Here is a 16,717-nt window from a genome sequence, read left to right on the forward strand (position 1 = left end):
GAAGGCCTCCTTCTTCAGCTTGACGGCTTCCCTCACCTCCGGTGTCCACCACCGGGTTCTCGGGTTGCCGCCACGACAGGCACCGATGACCTTCCGGCCACAGCTCCTAGCGGCCGCGTCCACAATAGAGGCTTTGAACATGGTCCATTCGGATTCCATGTTCCCAGCCTCCCTCGGGATGTGTGAGAAGTTCTTCCGGAGGTGGGAGTTAAAGACCTCCCGGACAGGGTCCTCCGCCAGACGTTCCCAGTTCACCCTCACTATACGTTTGGGCTTGCCGGGTCTTTCCAACCGGTTCCCCTGCCATCTGATCCAACTCACCACCAGGTGGTGATCAGTTGACAGCTCTGCTCCTCTCTTCACCCGAGTGTCCAAGACATACGGCCGCAGATCAGATGATACGATTACAAAGTCGATCATTGATCTCCGGCCTAAGGTGTTCTGGTACCAGGTACACTTATGAGCCACCTTATGTTCGAACATGGTGTTCGTTATGGCCAAACCGTGGCTAGCACAGAAGTCCAATAACGAGACACCACTCGGGTTCAGATCGGGCAAGCCGTTCCTCCCAATCACCCCCCGCCAGGTTTCTCCGTCATGAAGTCTTCCGTTCAGTTCAAAATGTCAACAAATACTGAACATAGCATTACATAGCATTACATTACTACCTTATTTTCTCCATAAAATACTTAATATTTGTGTAAAAGGTTTTTTTGTGTGTTTTTTTTATTCACACACCAAACCTTCAAAGATGTTAATCAGTTTTTTTCTTTTTTTTTTTACTTTAAGCCTTTGAACCTTACTATTTTTGCATGACTGATAATCCAAAGGGTGTGACACACTACACCAAGGTTACATTCTTAGAAGGATCAATGCAGTGTTCTTACTGTGGGACCTCACATTAACCTGATTTCCTTTCCATAAGCATTTACATGTCACATCATTAATCGTTTGCAGGATTTATTGGTTCCACATGCTGCTAAATTGTCCCCCAATAAAGACAAAACTTTTTTTTTTCATATCAATGTATTAACGTTTTATTCTAATTACAATAAACAGAATATATCAGTCCCTTATTTGTACAAAAATACCTGAAAAGGTTACAATTAAGATTTATAAGCCATTCAAATATTTACAGATTGAAGCAAAGCACATTTTGAATACAGGAGCTCTCTCTTAAGGAAAAAGAGATACGTTAATGTTTTCTCTTTTGTATTCCCTGAAATACATAATAGTTAAATTGGTTTATGCACAGATATATTTTTTTAACTTTACTCATTTTTACAGCCACGGTATCTTGCATTGTGACAACGTTATGAAAATACATGAGTTGAGATGCTAATCAATCAATCTATCTTTGCAGGATTGGGGCCAATTCACTTTCAACTCCAAAAGTAAACTGGAAGTGCGACTGAAAACACAAGCATTCATTCTCAATCACCTTTCATCAGAAGCATTTGGAGTACCATTTTCTGTTATTGAACTGAATACAAATTGCAAGGTGTTTGAGTGTGAACATTCCCCTCTGAACGGTAGCTTTGTCTGTCATTTGGTCCACATGTTAGGTCTGGTTTGTGCAGAGAAAGAGAAGTAATCAGAGGCACCATCTGTGGTTACAAAGTACCTGGCACCAAAACTGACACTGCTCCACTGTCATTTATTTTATCTACATGTTTGAGTGTGATTCATATATCAACAGCTTCAACAATAAGAACGAGCAAGATTGTTAACTGTACACTTTAAACAGTACTGGGTTCACTCCATTTCTGCTGCAAGGGTTTTTACCCCTGAGCAACCCATTTACATTCATTTCTGTTAAGTGTAAAAACGTTGATATCCAAATCCCCTGATTTTTTTTTTCATGCGTTTAATTTACTTTTCTGCCTTTTGCATTTAGAGTGAGTGGATATCACAGTTTTTATGCAAATACACATCCCACCTTCAAGGCTACCTGTTGACATCTGCTACCATTTACGTCAGTCGAAAAAAGATAATAATGCTCTTAGTTTGAGGATGAGAGGAGAATGGGAGGACTGAACTGAATCTCGGGGAACTTATATTAGAATTTAGAAACAGCTTCAGTGAGGTCTCAATAGCATAAGATTACTTTCCGCAACTACATAATTATTTATGTATTTTCATAATCCTGATTCCTCCAAATATCCACATATAGAATATCAGTGGCAGAATCTCGACACAATACAATCAAAATCCACATTCATGCAAATGACAAAAGCCTACCTGCCAAGTTAAGTTTCCCCATTCTGCTGAAAGGAGGCCAACGCTGTAACCCATCTAGCAATGTTGCTGTGGTTTGACTGACATGGAAATACCACATCCCTGTTCATTAAAGTTTTAAAGGTATAAAACAATTGTGACAATGCCTTAATGTGTCTGTATGTATAATTGTGTGTGTGTGTGTGTGTGTGTGTGTGTGTGTGTGTGTGTCCTCTCGGGGGAGGATGATGGGTGTTTTGGTTATTCATTTCTTTAATAACATCTAATCTAAGATTGAACTTGAACGGCTTTTTTTTTCTAAACCTACATTTCTACAATTCTTTCTTCAAGGCAACATGTTTGAACAATGAATTATGAGAACGTTGAGGCCTACTTGACCTAGTTTCCAGACACTTTTGTGGCTTTATTACTTTAATTCATATCTATTTTTCCTAGTTTAGGTCACCACAAAAGAGTGACGACGAGAACACTTGAGGCTTTTTAAGATAAATGGGTTGGAATTCTTAACAGCAGATATTTGTATAGATCTGGGAGAAATGAGAACATTAGTTAAAGGGGGGGGGGGGGGGGGGGATTATTTACTTTGTTTTGTTTTCAATTCCAAACATTCCAGCTGTCATCTATTGGAATGACAATGGTAAAACTATGGATGCCAGTGTGCTTAAAACATTACTCCATAACAAGTATTGATGATGACAATTGTAAATATTTGCGAATAAATCAAACAAAAAAACAATAGATGCTATGTCATGACAATAATAATGATAACAACAATAATAATAATAATAATAATAATAATATAATAATAAATCACACTGGTCAATTATTTCATGGTAATGACAATAGAAAACAGAACAGCGCTGAGAAAAAGAAATCTAAAATGTTCAAGTAATCAGTCACATCCAGATAAATAAATACATTTTGCTGCAACAATGCTTAACCTCATGTCGGTGTGCAGACACGTCGCCGTCCCGGATGAGGCCGCGTTGGTCTCCTGAGACGTTGGACTAACAGGTAGCGTAATCAATAATGAACACATCCTTGTACAACATTGGCTTCCAACAACATTGTCTTCCAAATTTAGCAGAGGATAAGTTTAATGTAGCATAGATAGTAAAAATAGTGCTCGAGTGAAATGTACTTTGTTACATTCCACCACTCCAATTTACAAGCACTGTTTAAAACAATAAAAAGGTGTGTTTAAGGTGTTAAAACATTGGTTGAAAGTAATAGTTACAGGCCAAAGATTTGTTTCAAAGCAGTGGTAAGAATCCAGTAGAAGTCCAGCAGCTTAGATCACACTGTGAAGTGATGAATAACTCCACCTTTACAGGAAATGCCTCTTGCTAAATCAGTATAATGTCACATCAATTTATGAAACAAGCAGAAGTGACCCATCAAGCAGCTCTAGATTACTAATCTATGACTGATTGTTATCGGTCATAAGTAGATTAGCAATACTGTACTAAATATATTGAAATGTGAACCCGCTCTTTGTTGTTGATACTGAGATCCAAGTCGTTCTAATAAGTCTTTGTTTTTGCTCGTCACACAAACACCAAATAGATTAACCACCACATGAATTCTGCAAGTAGAGTTTTAATGTTGGCTGCTGGCTGTGGTGGAATTCTCACAATTGTATATATACACTGTTGGGAGGATTTGAATCTAACAATCTATCATCATTCATATGGTCATCTCATTTCTTAAAATCTTAATCTGCAATTTCTGATTTCTGCACTAGTGGTCAGGGTGTATGAAATGTATCCACAAGAGGACGTCCATTCACCCATGATGGATTACAGCACAGGCCCAGGAGCCCAAAGTGTCAGGGCCCCCGGTGGCCTCCAGCTACAAAATGCCGCAGTCAAGAGACATGTACCAACCGGGACAAGGGACTCAAAAGGACCACAAGAAACAGAAAACGACTACAAACGGATGCAAAACTACAAGGAGACACAAGAAGACTCACACGATGACAATAAAAATGGGCAAAACAACCAAAAGAGACACAAAATGACAAAACAATTACAATAAAGAGACAAACCAACTACAAAGAGACACACTGCCCATGGATCGTCCCTTCCCTCCATATTTGAATTACCCTGAATAAAGATTTTAGCATCCTAACAGTAACTGTGCTGCTGTACTTACATCTGAGCCATTTGTTTCCCCATAGAAGTGTTCACAGAGCATTATAAAGTGCAGATATTTATTTCAAATATACTAAAATAGTAAATAGATTTCAAAAGATATAATCTGCCACAGTGTCTGTTATTCGTTTCACCACGAGAGCTCTACTGGAGCAGCACTTCTCCTCTATTCATTCAGTGTGAAGAAGAAGAATGTGCACTTTCTACAAATAACATGATTTAGAAAATGTGAAGATGATTTTTGGCACATTGAGTCATGGTGTTGCTGTGACACATCACCACGGTAAAATAAACACTACACACCGGCAGACCACGAGGAAATATTACAAATCATATTTTTAGTACGAGTCAGGTTTGATTCTTTTCCAGATCATTCTGATCCAAGCGGAGCTCTAGAGCAAAACATATCGACAATAAAATGACCTTTTCAATGCATTGTCCTCTGTGAGAATGTGCTGTTAAATTCACTTTAGGTAAGCCAAGTGTAACTTTGACTGATAGAAAACTTTTCACTTATTCCAGCTTCAGATATAAACGGACTAAAGGAACTCCTGCTGAGTCAGCGTGTGTTCTTCTCTCATCAGTTCACCACGAAGCAACACACAGCGCAGTATGAGTAGACTTGCAAATTACCAAGTTATCGCATTTTGCAATATTATCAGGTAGTTATTACATTGAAAGATGAATGCTGGATTATATCTAAAACGTACTCATATCATATCCAACCTGTCTTTTGAATGACCAATAAGACAGATATCAGTGCAAATAAATCACACCAACAGGCAATCCGTTTGTTTTAACACCTATTTATTACCACCATAATATGAGAAATTTGGAAAATACAAAGATCGGCTTATTTATACGTCTGAAAATCTCGAGGAATAAGAAAAATATAAAAGAAAACAAATATGAGGTTATATTGTGTATCACAAATTTTGAGAAAGGGACAGATTACATGTTCAGATCAACAGAGAGCAGGAGACAAACAAATAATTCATTCATTCATACTATTGTGACAAGCCCATCTGTGGAGCCAGAGATAGAAACAGAAGCAGAATGTGTGATGAACAATTGAATAGACAGGAAACCATCGCCCCCGTGTGGCTGCCATTAGAATAGAGAAGCCCTTCCTGCTTTTCTATAGCAGATCACTGCAAAGAAAAGATAACCATATGGGCAATATTAACTGTTTTTTTCTCTCTTAATTTGCTGATTTTGGAAGTGGTAAAGAGAAGAGATGCTCATCCGTGAGTTATACGCATAAAAAAAAATAGACACCATATCCACAACGATAATCAATATTCTTGTTTGTTGAGTACAAGTGGTTTGAAAGATCAGCGCTCACACATCCACACCAACAGAGCACCATCCCCTTCCAGTGCGGCTTACAGAGGGGAAGAGGTGGTTTGAAGAGGTACAGAGAGCCGTCTGGCTGCAGAGTGAGGGGGTCAGACGGGTCAGAGGCCTCAGGACTAGCTTTAATAGCACCCTGCTGTGGAAGTTGCAGCTCCCCTTAAGCAGACTAGCCCCTCAGCCACGTCCCTCCGCCTCAGCTCGGTTTTGCCACACTCTGACCGCACCTGCCGGCCTCCCACCACGGAAGAATCCAGGAGAGCTCAAAGGGCTTCCCACACTCAGTGACGCACGTTTGAGTTGTGTGTGCACGTGTGTCTGATCTGCAAACCCTTTACATGCACGAAAAAGGTACCCTAAAAAAACATTTGGTGAAGACAAAGAAAACCTATGAGACCAGACTTCAACCTATTTCTATCTCTTCAGAATCAGGATCACTCTAAAGTCTACTGAGAAGCTGGGCAGGCGGGAGGGTGACAGGGATGGGTGCAGGTGGGTGGAATAAAGGAGTGGGGGTGGGGACAGGTTAAGAAAAAACAGGACAGAGAGGAAACATTAGAGAGGGCCGTCTAGGCGCGCTCCCCACGAATGCGGCGTGCCAGCTGGATGTCTTTGGGCATGATGGTGACACGCTTGGCATGGATGGCACACAGGTTGGTATCCTCGAACAGACCCACCAGGTACGCCTCGCTGGCCTCCTGCAGGCAGAGGGGGGGGCATATGTTAGCAGTAGAAGAGTGCCAGTTTTACGGATTACACTGATGTAGCTTTATCAATACACACAAACACACACACACACACACACACACCTGCAGGGCTCCAATGGCGGCGCTCTGGAAGCGCAGGTCGGTCTTGAAGTCCTGAGCGATCTCCCTCACCAGGCGCTGGAAGGGCAGCTTGCGGATGAGCAGCTCGGTGGACTTCTGGTACCGACGGATCTCTCTCAGAGCCACGGTGCCGGGCCTGAAACACACAACAAAGCTCGAGCAGGTTAATTTAACAAGCTCATCGGGATTCATCTTCTGTACAAATAATGACATTTTGTCACTTTAAAAAAAAAAAGAAGAAAGCCCCATTTTAGTTTCTGATCAGTACAGTGAATGTGAATGTAACATCAAGTTTGAATGCTGCCAATGTACTAGTGTGTCACTTTGTGCAACCAAGAGCACCTGTAGCGATGGGGCTTCTTGACGCCTCCAGTAGAGGGGGCACTCTTGCGGGCAGCCTTGGTGGCCAGCTGCTTGCGAGGAGCCTTTCCTCCAGTGGACTTACGAGCGGTCTGCTTGGTACGAGCCATTACGACGAAGTATCACCTGTAAGGAATAGCAAAGCTATAACAGGATGCTTAGTGTTGTTCACTCTATACTTCATACTTTCTCTCTCAGACATCTTTTAGAGCCGCTGTTTGGACACCCTATTGACATTAATCATGTTACCCACTGATGGTTTCTAAGCCAGCCTCTGATAACGCTGTGCAACATATTTAGCCTAAATGAGAATGCTTATGTTTGGAGCCCTAAAACTCACAAAAAGCTGTGAAAATATATGGATAAAATAATTCTCATCAACGTTTTAGTGATGCATGAATTTAGAGAACTTCGTGAGCTGTTTTAATATCATCACTATTTTCACCCAAATATCTGCATAAAATCTAATTTTTCCTGCAGTAGCAGGTAGCAAAGGATCTAGCTCACAGTCCCGATCCCAATCTTCACTTTCACGAATTCGGGAGTAAAAAGTATAGCGTCAGTAAGTCCCTGAGGGTTCAGGGTTTGAGGCTTTAGGGGACAGGATTGGGACTCTGACGGTCAATCATATTTGACCTCCTGGGAAAACTTTTCACCGGTTTGTCAGCTGCACAGACAGTCAGCTCCCGAGCCAATACAAACAGCTTTGGATAAAGCCAACACCAATCACACTGCTAAACTGCTCATATTCTCACATACACCAATCCGCCGTAGCGGTGTCGCGTGTTAGGACCAATGGCGTGTCAGTCCTCTGGGTTTTAGGGCGGGACGAGCAGCCATAAACCCGCCTCATTCCGCAAGATTATGGCCGCAGACCCAAATGAACCTACCAATACACAGGCAATGAGCGGGACGGAAACTTTGATATTTCACCTCAAAATCAAACAACGTGTGCACACAAGACGACCAACAAAACGTAGGCGACAAGTGCAGCTATCAAATAAGCGTCACCGCGTGAGAGTCAATGGTGTATTAAAGCAGAAGAGCGAAGTGTAAACCGCTCATGAAAGTGGAGCTGCTCTCTCAGTGGAAGTACTGAGCCGTGTTTCTCTCAGCCTGGCATCGGGGTAGCTGCTTTTTCTCCTCTCTATCGCGTCGAAATAACACGCCATTTCAGCACAAAAACAACTTTATCCGTCTCATTTTCTTTACAAAAAGGTGAATACTATATTATGATTTAAAAAGTATGACAGAAATTTTACTTACCGAGGCTGAATTTAGCGATATTTCTTCCCGAGGACACAAGTGAGTTGTGGTTGTCTGGCAGTGTCAGATATTTACTATCTCTCACACAATGGAAGCAGAGAGCAGGAGCAAAATGGCGGCCGTGTCAATCATCTGTCTCCCACAATGCATCTGCCAACATTTGTAAACATTGTAGCGACTTCGTGTCCTCAACGGTAACTTTTTGTCCCAAACGTTGTTTTTAATACAATGATACTAGAAAAGCAACAACTATTATTCTTTCACCTAAGTATTTAGGCCAATATTGTGCGATACAAATCACAGAACAAAATGTGTCCAAAAATGAATGTTAAGAAATCGGGCACAATATATGAGCATAATTATGCCCATACACGTACTCAGCTACTGTGCCTTTCGATTATTTTGTAACAGTATTTCTAGACTGTGGTATTGCAACTTGTACTTAAGTAATAGAGTTGTACTTCTTCCACCACTGATTTATATATACACGATATAAATTTGATTATTTATTTGATTATCAATTCGACAACATGTTGACCAAGTTAGTAAGATTCTTACCTTATGTTGATGTAAAACAGCAACCATACATCCCATTTTATACTTTATATTTTTATACTTTACCTTTGTAGCAACTATTTTCAGTTGATATTTGGAGGTAAATAAGCAAACAGAAGCAACAGTATTGGGATAGTGTGACAAAAAGAAGACACAAAATAGGTAAATACAGTAGGTGAGGTACGAATTAGACTGGTGGAATCAACAGACTATAACAGTAATCATAGGAAAACAAACTATAATCAGTCATTGTAATCAGCCTCAAGAAAAGGAGTCATCCTGATTCCATGTAGGAAGTAAGAAGAGGAAAGAGAGACCGTGACTGAAGGACTTCAGTTGCCAGGATGAGAAGAGGCCAGGATTAATGATGTTATAGACCCTTTTCACAGCAGCCATTTTGACATGATATTTGTTGTTACAAAGGTGTTTTTTTTATGGTTTTGAATTATGGTACCATTCTGTTTTGTGGGTCACAGTCATTCCAGGGAGCCAGCATACACAATACCAGGATCGTGGCCCACCTAAATGGAACAGGGCCGTAATCAGTGTTATTAATCACACCTGTGTTCACCCTGCAGCGTCATGTTAAATGGCTGCTGCAAAAAAGGGGCTATTGACAGTGGAGACACGGTGGAGAGAGTAAAAACGATGTTTAGGTTTTTGAAAGAAACCAGACTAGTATCAAGGCTATTACTAGAATAGGATTTCAGTGGACAATTACGTCCACTAGGAGGCAGTAATGCAATTTAAAAGGTTGCCAACAGCTGGAAAACCCCAAAGAATGAGAAGATGTGACGTAAAAGAAGAGAGGCTGGCGCAAACTACAGGAAGAGCTGGAGTTCCTTGTTGGTGATGCGGTTAGTGAGAGGCTAAACTACCACGCAAACAAACACGTGATCTGCTGCTAGCTAGCTATATCATAACAATGTCATTACATATGTCACAGTATATATCATATCAGTATATATCATATTGTAGTATGCCATAAATTGTCAAAGTATATTAAGCCATGAAAATGTAATACAAGTCATATGCCGTAAAGAACTGTCATAACGTATGCCATAGTATAGTATCCCAGTATAGTAGTTCATATAGAACATGACATAAAAATGTCAAAGTATGGTAGGCCATAAAGTATAATAATATATTTATATCTATTTATTAATATACTATGCCATAAAGAAGTCATAGCATAGTATGCCATTTAGAAGTTTCATAAAACATATAGGATAGTATGTCATTTTAATGCCATTAAGATACAATAATATACAATGCCATAAATTGTCATAAAAATGTCATAATACAGTATGCCATAAAAAAATGTCGAAGTATATATTATGCCATTCAAATTTCATAAAAAAAAACAGTGTTATGCTATGAAAATGCAATTGAAAATGTCATAGTATAGAATGCCATAACATATCAAAAGATATATCATGATATACTTTTGCCATGAAACAAAAACATAGTATAGTCCTATTATGCCATAAGATCGCATCGCTGTATGCCATAACAACATCAATTTAAAGTAGGCCAGTAATAACGTAATATCTTATAGCATAGTATGCCATATGGAAGGTTTATAACCTGTCTTAGTTTAGTTTGTCATACAATTTCAGAGTAAAGCGTTCCACACAAATCACAAATTTGCCTCAGAGTGCTTTACATTCTGTACACATGCGACTAAAACAGTTTAAAAAAATTCATTAGAAAATTGATTTGTATGGTTTTGCAAAAGTTGTTTAAAAGTCATACTACAGTATTTAAAAGTATGAAAAAGTTTCTTATGTCAAAAAAGTCATGAAAATAGATATTTAAAAAGTTGTTGTAAAGTTTGTCAAAATACACTGTTGAAAAAATAATAAGAAATCATCTTATAGTACGTCAAAAAAGTTGTGTGTAAATTAAAGTATAGTATAGTATGTCGAAAAAGTAATAGTATGGTATGCCATAAAAAATGAATGGTATAGTATCATGTCATTGCAGTAGCTGTATTTGATGGGATTCACCATGTGGTTGGAACAAAGGGAGTTGGGAGTTGGGCCTACATGGTTCAACAGTCTGATTTGGGTTAAAATCACACCAAGCCCCACGAGATGTTAAATCTCACCAAGGTGTGATTTGTGGTCCAAACTCAACACTGGGGTCTCATTGGACGAGGGCCACAGGCTCCACAGGGGGCATTTTGAAAATGCAGCAGACATGACTGTGAATGACCCACCCAGTACATTAACCCCTCTACATTCATACAGAAGACGATGAAAAGAGTGAAGAAGCTCTGTAGTCAGTAGTTTTAGTCTGGAAGCGGCACTCATCTGGGGAGAAAAGAAGAGAAGAACAACATAAGACGTTTTATTACTTTTTTTAGCACTATGACTAACATGACTTATTTTTCCAACATACTATGCCAGGACTTTTAATGACATACTATTATATAATTTTTTCGACATATTATACTATGACCATTTTATGACTTCTTTGCATTACTATACAGTATCTGTTTATGACTTTTTTCAACATACTATATTGTGGGTTTTTTCATGACGCTTATGGAATACTATACTATGATTCTTTTTGATATAACTTTTATTACTTTTTGACATATATGACTTTTTTCACATCCTAACTATACTGACTTTATTTGACATACTATACTGACTTAACGATTTTTTTCCACATACTGTACTATCATGTTTTTATACGATATACATACTATGACATTTTATGATTTTTGTCGACATGCTATATAATGTCTTTTTAAACAATATACTATGACTTTTCAGGATTTTATTGACATACTATACTACGACTTTTTGATGACATACAATTACTTTTTTGGACTTACTGTACTATGACTATTTTGTGATTATTTTTCAACATACTATATATTTTCAACCAATAATATTACTTTTTTTTCCTTTCTTACATACTAATGCCATTTTATAAACATTGTTTTTCTTACACTGACTTTTTTCAGCAACATATATGACTATTTGACATACTATACCATGACATGTTTTGTGGTGGCATCAGCATCTCGGCTGTAGACTTGAAGAGATTCAACAGACTGGTCAAGTAGGCCAGCTGTGTCCTAGGATGCCCCCTCCATCCAGAAAGGAGAATGCTGGCTAAGCTTTCACCCCTGATGGAGACCATGCTCCACCCCATGCAGGACACTGACCGCACTGGGCAGCTCCTCCAGTGACGGGCTGCTTCACCCACCGTGGGTGAAGGAGAGATACCGCATATCAATACTCTGTGCAGTATCAACATTTATTATATATGTGCATTAATGTGAACTCAGTCCTATTATATTTTATTACATTTTTTTGGTTTACTTATTCATCATACCTTTACTGTTTGATAACGTATTTGTTTCCTGCTGTGGGATGAATAAAGGATAATCTTATCCTTTCTCAATATTTTCCTGACTTTTCAACATACTATACAAAGACTTTTTGGTGACATACTGTACAATGACGTATTTGACTTTTTGATAACAATAAACTGTCTTTTCAGACATATACTATAGCTTGTAATGACTAATATATATATATATACACATATATACACCCTGCAGTTTCCCTTCCCTGGTGCAATTCAGGCACATGCTGCTACAGGTAATAAATAAAACTCCACAGGGAACTTTTCATTGAACATGTTGAGCTCTCTACTGCAACTAGTCATTCATGATTTAGAACAAAAAAAAATTATTAAATAAAATTACTTTTATGCTTTACAGCTGATTTGTAAGTTAACATAAGGAGATGAATCTCTACACACAACCATTATTTTATACCATCAATGTATAGTTGATGACAACTACTCATGTCCCCTGAACTAACAAATGCTGTCCTTAAGGAATCGTCAGACTGAACCGAGCAGTAACATCACGCACATATTGTAAGACATGGGTTATAGCTATTCCTCAACAGTTTTATTGTTTCATATCTAATTGGAGATACCTGTAGTTTGAGACTAAAGTGTTTTCACATTCATGTACACAGTGCCTTACGTAAGTTACCCATCTGAAAAGGTAGAGGCTTTAAATAAGGCAAGAGGAGAAAAACCTGTCAAACAGTTAAGAGTACAAACTGGATTTAGACGCATTTGAAACATATTGTAATCCCCACATGATTATGGTAAACCAAAAGGGCATGTAGTATCATACCAGAGGATTCCAGTCTGAAAATAAATGGCCCTAGGGATCTATAAAATAAGATCTTTAAATTCAGAACCAACGAGGTCACTGATACAAAATGAAATAACCCCAGTAGATCTGTCCAGAACCATCAACGGTGATCTTAATTCTAGTTATCACAATGTTTGTGCATCATGATGAACAAAATGTAAGGCTCGTCACCAACAAGGTAGCTGCAACATGTTCTTCACCACATTGTTTTCAGCTTTATTCAGTTAGTCCAGTTCATGAAAGTACCGTGAACGTAATGGAAAAAAAGGGAAATAAAAATAGAACCTCTTACACATCTAAAAGGTACAACAGGCATTCATCCAGCTCCCCTCTTTTATCCCGTATGTGCAACAACTGCGCCGAGTCGCTTGGTCCCTCTTCGGATGAAGAACAGTACAAGTACCAAAACAGTCCATTAGAAGTCATTGAAATCAGTTTATAGCAAAGTTACATAAAAAATGGCACAGTCACACAGAAAATAAGACCATGACAAACCACTATATTAACCGAGAATAACCCATCGCAGCTCCTCATCAAAGCTCACACCCAGCCGGATCCTGAAGAGACTAACATGGACTCTACTTGTGTACACATCAGCAGAGGGATATGCTCCTCCAATAACTTGTGCTGTAACATCCAGAAAGAACGTGATGGATAGTTGAGTACACAGAACTGTTCTGTAAGATAGAGAGTGCATGCATTTCTAAAATGCAAACCGCAACCCCAGTTGATTCTCATAACCAGCGCCACAAAAAACAAAAACAAAATACAACTAAATCCCTTTTTTACTAGTGATTCTATTCATATATATAGATATATCTATATCTATAGATAGATATATCTATAGATATAGATATATCTATCTATATATATATATAGGATATATATTTTACATTTTTATGATTCTGTTAAAAGTACCGTACATCTTTCATATACATTTATGACTGGCTACCGTCTCAATCACAATAATGTGACCCCTTGGACAGTAAATTCAGGTACATTCAGATCTTCCAGTAAAAAGTCTTACAATTTTCTCTAAAATTCATTAAAAATACAGAGGAGCAAAAATATGTTGATACGACAGCCCACTGTCCTGCAGAGGCTGCAACCGTAGCTCAAAGTCTTTCTTCTACATGCCCCCCCCCCCCCCCCGAATGCTTCATTCTGTACGTATCTCTGTCTCTGGCCTCTGCATGAGCAGGTCAGTCTGGATAAAGGCTCCCTGGCCCAGTGCTGTGGAGTACGCTCTATTACTGTGGCTCACGGTGAACCCTGGGCCGGGATAGGGTCCTCCACGTTTTTGAACAGGGGCCTGAGGCTGAGGTACTGGGTGGTAATCGTCTAAGTTATCGTAGTGGGACTGCACCGGTTTAGCGCCGTGTTTCTGATACGAGTAGTCTCTGTCCAGTTCGGGGTTGCCCTGACTGTAGAGCTGCTGCTCCCGGACGCTGTGCGATCGCTCCAGTTTGGAGCGGCCGAGTTGTTCCCTGGGGGCCGACAGCTGCTCGTCCGTACTGTGGTAGCCGCTGGATGTTTTCACTTTACTCTGGTGGTGGTCAGAATCAGCACACTCGTAGTGTGGTTGGAAGTTCCTCTTGTTGGGAAAGTCCTGCTGCCAGTGTTGAGACCGGCTGCCGTCTCCACCGGGCTTGTCGTCTCCGGTCTCGTGCCGGCCGCTCTCCTGCTGATGGGACAGACTGTGGCTCAGAGTAGCTGGAAGGGAGTGAGAGGATTGGCACTTCTTGGAACCGCCTTGCTTGACGAGCCCGTCGGACTTGTCGCCCACTGCGCCCCCCTGGACATGCTTGTCGGTCTCCATGTACATGAGGACATCAGGGTCGGACACCATGTGTCTGGGGAGGTAGCGCCCGTCTTTGCTCTCGGCCGCGATGAGCACAGCTTTGCCTGGGTCAGATTTACTGCGCAGGTGCAGGGTTTCATAGCCTGATACATCAGAGGGTGCAAACAAGCCAACATTGTCATACTGAGAAAGGACGGGGCCTTTGATCTTCTGTCTGGCCCTGCTCTCCCTGCGGATGGAGTGCATGCGGAGCCTTTCTGACTCCTCGGGGTCCCAAGCGAGGTAAGCAGCAGCTTCCTTGGCCCCGTAACCGGGGGGCATGTCCCTGCTCACAAAGCTGTGCTCCTTCCCCGGCGGGAGAACATGGCGGGCGAGGTAGTGGTACCCAGTTGCCTTTCCACCCGGTCGACCAGCAGCGGCTCCCGGATCTCGGCTGCTATGGGAGTGGACGTGGTGGACTCGGATGGTGCCGTAAGGGTCAATGTCATAGTAAGGCGCCTCCAAAGGGCTTGAACCAGAGTATGGACTGTAGCGATACTGGACCCGTCCGTTCTCGAAGTAAGGCTGCAGCTGGGTGACGTGGTAGTCGGTTTGTGAAGACTGCTGCGGGGGCTGCTGGTAGGCTTTGCACTGATACACGGGCCGTTGGTAGAAGAACATATCGTCATCTGGAGGAACTTCAGTCCTCTGGATGGGCACTGAGCGGATAGTGGAAGGGACATGGAGTGAGTGCACTCTGCGGATGGTGGGATAGCCTTGGTTTCTGTCATGGCTGTAACCCTGATGGCCTGGCCCCGGAGACACGTACACACTGCGGGGGTTTCCTCTGGACTTCATGGAGTGGTGGTAGGACCTGGGGCCTAAAGTGCTGTATCTGTTGTCCAGTCGGGCACTGTAAGGGATCTGAGGCTCTGATTTGGACACGTAGGACAGGTGTGGGGGGACGCTGTCGGGCCGAAAGTGGTGTAGCACGGACTGGGGGCCCAGCGGAACAGGCCTCTGGTGGTAGTACGCAGCTCCAGGCGGCTCAATTAAGACCGGCTCTCCTTTAGCGTGGTACAGGTAGGCCGGCTGGTGCGTGGAAGATTTGTGAGGAGAAGGAGGATGGTGAGGCAGAGCATCCTCCAGATGGCCCGGCACAGGCCCTTCAGCCAGGATATGGTAGGAGGCTTCACTTTGGCTGAGAGCCGCTGTGGCCAGTTTGCTCTCCATGGTGCGGACGGGAGGGGCCGGAGGTTTGGGTACGTACGCGTCTTGGTGCTTTGCAGGCTCTGTACAGGGCTGTACCGGCTTTATGGCCTCCCAAGGCTTCTCAACAGGCTCAGCAGAGGTGGGGACCACTCTTGCGCTGGCCTTGGAGGGGAGCTGAGGCTGGGTATGGGGTTGGACCGGTGTCTGAGATTGCGTGTGAGGCTGTGGTGGAAGATGAGGCTGTATCTGAGCTTGGCTCTGCTGCTGAGTTTGTGTTTGATTCTGGGGCAGTGAGACAGCCTGCCTCTTGGGCTTCTGAGGTGGCTGTTCTGTGGGTTTTGGAAGGACTGGGGGGGGTTTAGTCTCCTCTAGTTTGACCTGAGACAAATCAGAACAGAACAGACTCTTATTCCATGAGGAAAACAAGCTGTACAGTGTCACTAGTCTAGTTACGGGGTAGTTCCACCATTTGTTATTATCTCTCCATATCTATGCAGGCAAAAATACTATAGAAATAATCCAAAAAGGAGATCATAGCATCAAATAAACTACATATTTGACGACCCACATGGCAAAAGGGTTGACACATTTGGTATTTTTCTGTCTGCCACAAACATTTTGCAGGTCATACACTCAGGTTCTTTACTTAGGTAAAAGTCGATACTCCAATATAAGTAAAAGCACAAAATGAGTAGTAAAAGTACAATATTTGCTTCTGAGATGTAGTAGAGTAGAAGTTCTATAAAATGGAAAAACGTAAGTACAATTTTGACACACTTTA

General features: G+C 41.3%; 2 protein-coding genes across 4 annotated transcripts in view; both read right to left on the reverse strand.

The window, feature by feature from the left end:
- Positions 1 to 5,177: 5,177 nt before the first annotated feature.
- h3f3c (H3 histone, family 3C) lies at positions 5,178 to 8,325 on the reverse strand. The gene is made up of 4 exons (XM_079171281.1): positions 8,198 to 8,325; positions 6,914 to 7,057; positions 6,554 to 6,707; positions 5,178 to 6,442 (listed from the first exon to the last, which is right to left on the reverse strand). Exons 2-4 carry the CDS (start codon positions 7,039 to 7,041, stop codon positions 6,314 to 6,316), a joined length of 411 nt encoding a protein of 136 aa, XP_079027407.1. The 5' UTR covers positions 7,042 to 7,057; positions 8,198 to 8,325; the 3' UTR covers positions 5,178 to 6,313.
- Positions 8,326 to 12,728: 4,403 nt separating this feature from the next.
- The window catches only part of arhgap32b (Rho GTPase activating protein 32b), a 34,242-nt gene continuing 30,253 nt past the window's right edge, over positions 12,729 to 16,717 (reverse strand). For all 3 annotated transcript variants that reach the window (XM_079171820.1, XM_079171819.1, XM_079171821.1), the window contains one exon: positions 12,729 to 16,314. In XM_079171820.1, coding sequence (XP_079027946.1) covers positions 14,104 to 16,314 — 2,211 coding nt within the window. In that variant the 3' untranslated portion in view covers positions 12,729 to 14,103. The remainder of the gene's footprint in view (positions 16,315 to 16,717) is intronic.

The sequence above is a fragment of the Pholis gunnellus genome, assembly GCF_910591455.1.
Source record: "Pholis gunnellus genome assembly, chromosome: 13".
Classification (NCBI taxonomy): domain Eukaryota; kingdom Metazoa; phylum Chordata; class Actinopteri; order Perciformes; family Pholidae; genus Pholis; species Pholis gunnellus.

Excerpts from the sequence above, each read along its gene's own strand:
- h3f3c (XM_079171281.1), bottom strand. The coding sequence starts at position 7,041 with ATGGCTCGTACCAAGCAGACCGCTCGTAAGTCCACTGGAGGAAAGGCT. Across the intron at positions 6,708-6,913 it reads AAGAAGCCCCATCGCTACAG|GCCCGGCACCGTGGCTCTGA; the intron begins GTGCTCTTGGTT and ends TGTGTGTTTCAG. Across the intron at positions 6,443-6,553 it reads CCGCCATTGGAGCCCTGCAG|GAGGCCAGCGAGGCGTACCT; the intron begins GTGTGTGTGTGT and ends CTCTGCCTGCAG.